The sequence below is a fragment of the Phalacrocorax carbo genome, chromosome Z (assembly GCF_963921805.1).
Source record: "Phalacrocorax carbo chromosome Z, bPhaCar2.1, whole genome shotgun sequence".
Taxonomy (NCBI): Eukaryota; Metazoa; Chordata; class Aves; order Suliformes; family Phalacrocoracidae; genus Phalacrocorax; species Phalacrocorax carbo.
The window spans coordinates 2,656,128-2,665,023 of NC_087548.1; the positions used below are offsets into that span (position 1 = coordinate 2,656,128).

At 53.1% G+C, this 8,896-nt stretch overlaps 1 protein-coding gene across 1 annotated transcript in view; it reads right to left on the bottom strand.

Annotated features, from left to right (window-relative positions):
- DCC (DCC netrin 1 receptor) overlaps positions 1-5,127 on the bottom strand; it is a 607,752-nt gene extending 602,625 nt beyond the window's left edge. The window contains exon 1 of the mRNA XM_064438237.1: positions 4,428-5,127. Within this exon, the coding sequence (XP_064294307.1) occupies positions 4,428-4,518 (91 nt within the window). The 5' untranslated portion in view covers positions 4,519-5,127. The remainder of the gene's footprint in view (positions 1-4,427) is intronic.
- Positions 5,128-8,896: the final 3,769 nt, after the last annotated feature.

Here is an 8,896-nt window from a genome sequence, read left to right on the forward strand (position 1 = left end):
TACTTTGGATTCCACTGGAAATAAAAAATTTAGGTCAATGTTTCACCCAAGGGATAATTTTAACAGAGCAAGTGAATTTTTTTCCCCTTTAGTTAATTAATCATGAAAGCCTCAGCGGAATTAGTCAGTATACTTTTTATTCAGGCAAGGCCAACATTTTAAGGAATTTACATCTATTTGTATTACAACAAGGAGCCCGGCTGCACTGACTCACGCTGTCACAGATCTGCATTTCAGCAGAAGGGAAAATCAGGGAAGTGCAAACGTGGTCCCGTCTCTGAGTGTCAGCTGCTTTCACAACCATTTCATTCAATGCACAAAGCGACTAACTTCTGTGAAACGCATTAATCAAGGGATTTGCGATAGGAAACCTGCAGCGAGAGCCTACCTGTTGTCGGTTCCTGTGTAGCCTTCGAGTCTGACTGTCCCTACACCTGCACAGCGGCTCAGCTAAGCCTTCTCTTAGGCTAGCACAGAGGGGAACCGGCCATCTTTAGTCTGGGAAGATGTTAAAATCCCAGGAAAAGGCAAACTTCTTTCACAGCTTACTCGCATTAGCACATTTGCCAAAGTTTTTGCAACCTTCTCCACCAAGAACAGAGGTTGAAACCCACTGCAGAGTTTTATCCTTGCAGCTGGATGTGCCATGCAAGCAGGCACATAGGAAACACTCGGTTTTGGGGCATTATTTTCTCTCATAAAAATAACATTTAAAAAATTAGTACCGGTCCTCTGAAGGACATCTGGTGGAAAATCCGTGTGCTGAGCAGCTAATGAATGACTCTGGAAGAGTTATTTTAGCTGTCATGTCACTGATTGACAGCAGTCTCCCATTAGAAGAGGCCGGCCCAGGCGTCACATGCAACACACGCTTCAGCGACTGAGCTCAGGCAGAACCCAGATTATTGCAGGATGTTGTTAAATAACTGGCTACTGGGAAACACCAGCCCACCTAAAGCACCATCTTTTGCCAGTCAAAATATGAATAGGATGGCGATGCAAAACCAGGCTCTTCGCTTCCTTGGCAGTGGAGTGGAAGCCTGGGTGGGCTGGGAGAAGGCGGCACTAGCTCCTCCATCTCCGCCTGGGCTGCCCCAGGGAAGTGCAGACAGCAAGGTCAGTGCACTGCCTCTGAACTTAAGCTCAGTCAGATGATGCAAAGAACTCGCCTGGATTGCAAGTTGCATCTGGAACGAGCAGTCCCACAGGTTTTCTTCCCTAAGTTTGAGAAGCACAGGTGTATTTATTAATCATTTTGATCCTGGAAGCTCTCACCACGGACCTTGATCCTGCTCTGAATCTGCATAGCAGAGCCCTTGAGGCCCTGCCCCAAAGGTCTTGCTGCCCCAGCATACACCAGGTAATCAGAGAAGGGTTCATACGAACAGAGAAATAGGAGGAGAACATCTTGACAGCACTGCCATGTCTTGGAATAGACCTTTCACACTAAGTTTTGCGTTAGGAAGGACAAGGGAGTAGCCGTCAAGGGTAAGCGAACTAAGTGTGAAATCTGGACATCACAACACTTGGCATAATCTCATTGAAAACAAACATTCTTGACTGTGTGTTTGAGGTCAGCATTGGTCCTGCATCCATATGGACGTGGAGAAAGGGGGATTGAGGACAAACAGGCATGAAACAAGAAGAGCCATACACAAAAATATTCAAGAAACCACAGACAGAAGACAACTACTCAAATGTAAATTGCTTGTCCTCAGCTAAGCTCGTTTCCACTTTTAAAAACACTCTTGTGAAGGCGCAGAGGTTGCCTCGGTCCTGTAATACCTGGGGGGGCTCACACACCTCCTAACGCAGAGGGCAACTGCAGCGCATGTGAAATGGATGCTGTGACAGGTCACTGGTGATTTATACTGCACCACTCACAGAAGTGATTGCCATAGTACCCAGGCATCGCTGGGCTCTGACATGCTGCACTAACACTAAATCTCTCACCAAGACCTAGTGGGAGTCAAAGACACCAAACGCACAAGTCATTCACAAAAAAACCTTTGAGATTGAGTTAAATTCTTACCTACGGATAAAAAGAAAAAGGGCAGGTATTTTGTGGTTACTTTAATATGTGCGCGGAACAAACCATACAGCACCAGAACGATCAAACGCTGTATAATTTACATCTGCCTTTATCAGGAACACATTTTCCAATCTCCAAAATGGCAAACTCTGCCCATCACCTGTTTTTCCATCCACATACGTGTTTTTAAGCAGGAATATGCTTTACTTTTCGTCTCATCCCCAAAACGTTTTGCCCCTGACACACCACGGCAAACACCAGGCGCGGGACTTGAAGAAGCAGCGCGCCCCTGCCCGCGCGTGGTCGCGCCGCCGCCCTTCGGTACCAAAGTTTTGAACGTGTCCCCACGTGCCCACGGCGGCTCCGGGCTTTGGGTAGGGAGCAAGAGAGGAGCTGGCCCCATTGTGCAGCATCTCCGGGAGCTCTTTGTTAGCAGCGCTCGCTGCCTGCCCGTGCCCTGCTGCGTGGGGACCGTGCCAGGCACAGCGGCGCTGCCCGCACCTCCTGCCCGCGGCTCGCGGGTGGAGCGGAGACGTGAGCGAGGAGAGGCCGCAGCCTTGCTCCAGAGGGGCAAGATCTGCTTCCTTCGGCTTTGTCGGCTGACTCGGGATGGCGACAGGGATGCTCAGGAAAGCACAAACTCACGACGGCCCCCGAGGCTGCGACGCTGGGAAAACTTTGCCCATTTGCAGCTTGCGAAGTGCAGCGCAAGGAATTGGGTGTGACGCAAAGATGCTCCCTTCAAAATCAACGCAACAAACGCCTGTGTAGCACAGGGGTATGAAACGCACACAACCAATACGGGCAGCTGGAAAACAGCCTGTTTCTTCCATGTAACGCAAAACAATACTGGTGCTGTGGGAGCAACGGGTTTGCAGCACGTCTGGCCCCTGACACAGCACACGGCTTCCTTCCCTCCTCAGGCACTCACACGCAGAGGCTCTCACTCCGTCCCCTCCTTTGGCAGCAAAGGAGCCTGCAAGTCAATCATCTTTCACGAAGGAGGATCACTGCCATGTCTCCCATCTCCCAGCCTTTAAGCTGGAAAGGCAAGAGAGACACCTCTTCGTTACCCAGCTCCCACTGCCCGGGTCCCACCTTCCACGCAAGTCATCGGGGAGGACAATGCTGGGGACACGCACGCACAAGCGCGCGCACGCAAAATAAACCTCCTGCTTTGGCAGAGAAGCATCTCCCAGTTTACTTGCTAACTCCCCAAAATCAGGACAATCAAAAGATACACCCGTCCGCGGCAAGGAAGCACCACCTCCATGGGCGATTGCCATTTGCATACAGCTGAGAACCTGAGCTTTGCCAGAAGCCACCGAGGATGTTTTTTATTATTGCAAAACGCTTCGCAGGCAGCACTTTCCCCATCACAAAAACCTGCTTTAGCGCTGGTGTGCGTGGCGTGGGGAGCTGGTTCCCATTGTTCCTCCGTCGCTCGCAGCGAACGCGGTGCGCACAGACGCGTGCTCGGATCCTTTTCTGTATTTCCCACACTCTCCCTTCCCAAGGTTTCTCCTCCTGAAGTGTTCCTCCTTCTCTTTTGGAGAAAATTCAAGGAGTACCGGATGATAATAATCCCTCGCACGCATCTCCCTCCACCACGCACTCACGCCCCGAGCCTCCTGCAAATCAAAGCTGCACTTTCTTAGTTCCTAACACTTCTTGGCTCACGCTCCCATTTCTCTTCAATTTCTTTCTGAATAAGAGACCTGTGTACCGCCAAGCCCTGCTCTACCTCCCGGCACAAGTAGCCCCAGAGCATCGCTGTGCCAGTTTCCCTCCGTCCCTCCCCTACCCCGGTTCCACACACACAACTGGTTTTTGCCATTTTTAATTAGAAAATGTGCCTGCCAAGTGCGGCGACAGAGGTGCAGCCCCGAAGAATCGCAGCCTAATAGAGTTGGAAGATGCTTTGCAGATAACTGCGCTTTCTGCCTTGCTAACTCATCCGCTGCTTTTATTCCTGTCCCCAGGAAAGGCAACCCCTTCCCTCACAGCGCACAGATCCGAAAAGCTACAGGCAAATACATCCAGTGGCAAGCGGGATCAGGTGCAAAGGAGAATGGGAGCTAACCCCACCGCCGCTCCACGCACACTTCCACACCTATTATGCCACCTCCTGCCACATTTCTCCTTTATTTTCCATAGATTTTCTTTTTTTCCAGGGCTCCTTTCTCCTCTCCTAACCCCGGCTCCCCCTTCCCATCCGTGGGAAGCGATGCGAAAGCTCACACTAGCGAGCGACAACAACAACGAGACCCCCCGAAACCCCCAAATCCTCCTCGCAGAGGTTGAGAGAAGTCCATTAGCACAAGAGAAAGAGGCACATTGCTTTGGGATGCGGAGGAAAAAAAAAAAAACATCAAATAAGGCAGAACTGACTTACCGGAGACTCGGGGATGAAGGCTCGCCAGCGTAAACCCGAAGAGGAGAAAAGCCAGCTTTGGTACCCAAACACATCCAAGACTATTCTCCATATTTCAACACGCACCTCCAGATTCGGGTCCTGAGCACCAGCAGCAGCCACACATGCACGCACAGCCCCTTCCTCCTCCTCCTCCTCCTCGCCGGGGCTTTTTTAATTATTATTATTATTATTATTTTCCGGTCCCTGCTGACAGGGATCAGCAAAAAGGGGGGAAAAAAAGTTGCATTCAGTCCAGGAGGCTCCGAGGCTGCCGAGCGTGCAGGGAACTAACTCAAGGAGACGGGGAAGGCTGGGGAAGGGTCCTCCCACCGCTGGAAAACCACACAGAGGAAAAATCCTGCCCCCCCAAAAAAAAGCCGTCCGGCGTGCATCAAAAGAGTCGCGGCGGCTCCATGTCCAACGCCGTGCGTAGTAGAAAAGAAAAAAAAAAGAGATGTATATATATAAAAATTGGGGGGGGGGGGGGGGGGGGGTGTTTGCTGGCGGCGCGGGAGCGGTGCGAGCCGGGGAGGTGCGGTCCTGCCTCCTCGCCGGCAGCCGCCGGAGGAAGGGCTGCGGCGCCTCGCTTGCTCCGGGCGCTGCCGCCCGCAGCCTGCCAGCCCCGGACCTGCAGCCGCGGCGGCCGCGGGGGCGGGGGCCGCGGGGCGGGGAGGCGGCGGCGGCGGCGGCGGGCAGGGACAGACGGACGGACGGAGGGCGGGACGGGCGGGACGGGCGGCGGGAGGGCGGGAAGCCGAGCCGAGCCGAGCCGAGCCGAGCCGAGCCGAACCGAGCCGAGCCGGGCCGGGCCCGGCCGCGGCCGCCGCAGCGCCCCAACGGGGAACGGCGGCGCCCTCTGGGGGCGGCTGAGGGAGGCGCCGCGGCCCGGCCCGGCCTCGGGGTGCAGCCGCCGCCCCGCCGTAGGGCCCCGCTGCCCCCCGCTGCCCCGCCCCAGGGTGCTCCGAAAGCGTGCCCACCTCCGCTCCCTCATTTCGGTACCGGTCACCTGGCAATGCTACTTCTTTCCTTGTTCTCTTGTTCTCCTTCCTGTGGTACCTCTTCCCGCTCTGCCCCGCGCTGGGGCGGCCTCACCCCGAGCGCTGCGGGCAGCGTTGGGCACCGCAGGACACTGAGGGTATAAAGGTACTGGAGAGAGTCTCGAGGAGGCCACGGGGCTGGGGAAGGGTTTAGAGGGGAAACGGTACGAGGAGCGGCTGGAGTCCCTGGGGTTGTTCAGCTGGAGCAGAGGAGGCCGAGGGCAGCCTCATGGCGCTCTGCAGCTCCCTCCCGAGGGCAGGAGGAGGGGCAGGGCTGGTCTCTGCTCTCTGGTGACCAACGCCAGGCCCCGAGGGAATGGCAGGGAGATGTGCCAGGGGAGGGTTAGGCTGGGCGTTAGGGGAAGGTCCTTCCCCCAGAGGGTGGTGGAGCCCTGGCACAGGCTCCCCAGGGAGGCATCACGGCACCAGCCTGGCGATATTCCAGAAGCACTTGGCCAAGGCCCTCAGAGACACGGTGTGAATTTGGGGTGTCCTGGGCAGGGACAGGAGCTGGGCGCCATGGTCCTTGTGGGTCCCTTCCAGCTCAGGGCATTCCATGGTTCTGTTCCCACCACCCGGCCCCTCTCCCCTCTCCCATGAAATATCCTCAGCTTCCTCCAAACACCCTCAAGCCATGGCAGCCGTGTTTTTATGGCTCTTCAACTGGCCTGCGCCAACTCTCAGGTTAGAGAAACCCAGATAGGCAAACAAAACCCAGAGAACTGTTTTGAATGAGGAAGACAGGACTCCCTCAAACATCTAATTTTGTGTTTGAGGAGAAAAGAAATTTACTAAAGATGAGAGAATCGGAAAGCAAGACCAAGAGACTGTAGGCTCAGACCACACAAGTCAGCCCAGAGGTCAGCAGAGCCTTGGGAAGATCCTGCAGCTGAGGAACAGCACCAACGCTCCAAAAGCAAGAAACATCAGGGCTCAGGACGCGGGGTCTGGAGCAGCTCAAAGGGCTATATTAAACCTTAGGGGGTGGCTGAATGGCAGCCCAAATACAGCACTGAATACACGCGATATAACCCAGAAAAATCCATAATTTGGGGTGAAATGTTAAGAAAAAAGGATTGAGCAATTCCAATTGCAATCAGGCAGCAAGTGAGCTGGATCTAAGAGGATAAATTGATGTTTAGGAGCTCTCTGGCTGTTTCAGGATAACATATCACAGTTCACAAGTGCTTGAGGTGCTGAGACCCCACGCAGCCCCAGGTGCCAGCTGTCGGGGATGAGAGCATGCTACGGCGTGGCTAGATGTAGTTGCATGTGAAGGTGGGATGGAAAGTACTCATCGTCCAGGGCCATGGCCAGGCAGCCTTCTCCTGCAGAGAAAGAGCACCAAGCCATGGCGGTGGTGCTGGCTGTGTCTTCTCTTGAGCTTGAGTTTTGGATGAGTGAGAATCAACAGCTCCAGCATTACATAAAGCACACCTCAGGGGAAACGGGATTCAAATCCCAGGCAGAAGTCTGCAGCTCGGATGTTTTTCTTCTGGGATGCCAACTTTCAGCAAGACTTTATGCAAGAATAATTTAAAACAAGCAGCAAACCGATATGCTCAGCCTGCAGTCGTTGCTTTGTCTTAGAGCGTGTCATGCCTTAGGTCAAACTGGGGCCTCCACGGCAGCAAAGGCATTGCCAGCACCCGAGGAATCCCAACCTTGTACAGCCCACTTGGCCGCTCTCCACCCACTTTTCCTGCAAATGGAACACACTGAGGTGCCACATGCATTTCAGGAACTTTTTGGCTGCTGGAAAAAGCACACATTGGGTAGGAAGTGAAAGCCGAGAAGCTCAGACAACTAAGTGACTGAGTGAATTTCCACCGGTCAGGCACAAGTCTTCTGGAAATGCCTTTGTTACCTGACTATAGCCCGCTGCACGTGGGGGGTTTCTCTCCAGAAATCACCCAGGCCAGACTTCAGGGCAAAGAGCAGGACGAGGGCACCAAGAGCCCTGGGGAAGGCGCCCTGCTACCCTAATTCCTCACAACAGGCTGACCTTGCTCCACCACCCTCACCGTTCCCTACCCTCAGGGGTGCTCCTGTTACCGTCCCCAAGAGCTTGCACACACCAAACCTTCTGCTCTGGCCTTGCGAGACAACCCTTTCTGCAAAGACTGTGTTTCTGGCACTGGTTGCTGTTTGTCTGCAACTTGCCTCTGCTCTTCTCTGATCTTGTTCACATTTTGGTCTTTTCTTTCTCCTCTCTTCTTCTGTGACCCACCTTATCTCTGTTTTCAGTAGCACCATCGCTACTTCTGCATGTGCACCAAAATTATAGCCTGAGTGTTCAACACGGCTCTCGCAATGATGACTTTCTTACCGGTGGCCTGACACCTCCATGCTCCGGACTCCCACGGATGCACAAAGGGATTTTCTCCAAACAACCTAGTTCCATCTTCTGTTCTCAGTAAGTACTCTACAGTGTGAGATAACTGCACGGGGAGTTGCATCTGGTCCATTAGCGTGAAGGTTAAAAGAGAGCAGCCCTTATTGAAAGGGAGAGGGCTGCATGCGGCAGGTGTTTGTAGCTGGGGATGGGTTTTCTCCCTTCCGCTTTCCCGGCACGCTCCGACACGCAATTCTGTACTTCGGCAGTGCCACACAACAGCACTGTTCTCGATGTGAGCTCCAAGTGGCTCTTCACAACCGGTTTCTAAAAACTACTCTTCCAAAATCAGCCTTTCCTTGAGTGTCTGCTCATGTTGCAGAAATACTTTTCATCCTGCAAAGCCTAATTTTACAAATACAAAAAAGCCTTAAGTCTAAATACGGATTTGGCACCAAGGAAACAGCAAGCTGAGCAAACGCAGGCTTCTGTTTTAACCAGAACCAAGACTTCTGCCAGCATGTGGCCACGACCCTTTCTATTTGAACACACAGAGCAACATATGGTGATAATCTTACTTAAAACTTGTAGCCACATTGAGACGGGAGTTTCCCTCTGAGATTCTCCCAGTCCTTTGGGGAGCAGACCTTTCCCTAGGGAACAGCACAACTGGCCTCAAAGCACAGAGAACATCTGCAGGTGCAAGTCTGTGTGACCACAAATACCACAAGCTGGACTGGAATCTGTCACCCAGCCCATGACTTTATGTGCTACGTGAAGGCTGAAGAGCAACATGTGGTCAGGGGGAAGCAAGCAAATTTTCTAATTTATAAAACAAGACATCTAAAATTTGCATCGGTCAGGCTAAGAATCATTGAATCATAGAATCATTAAGGTTGTAAAAGACCTCCAGGATCACCATGTTCAACCAACAACCCAACACTACCATGTCTCCTAAACCATGCCCTGAAGTGCCGTGTATGCGCGTCTTTTAAATATGAAAGGGGAAAGAGTAAACAGGGCTGCTGGAACAACCATGCCGCTGCAGCTCAGCTGTTTCAAGGTGTCACTGAGCG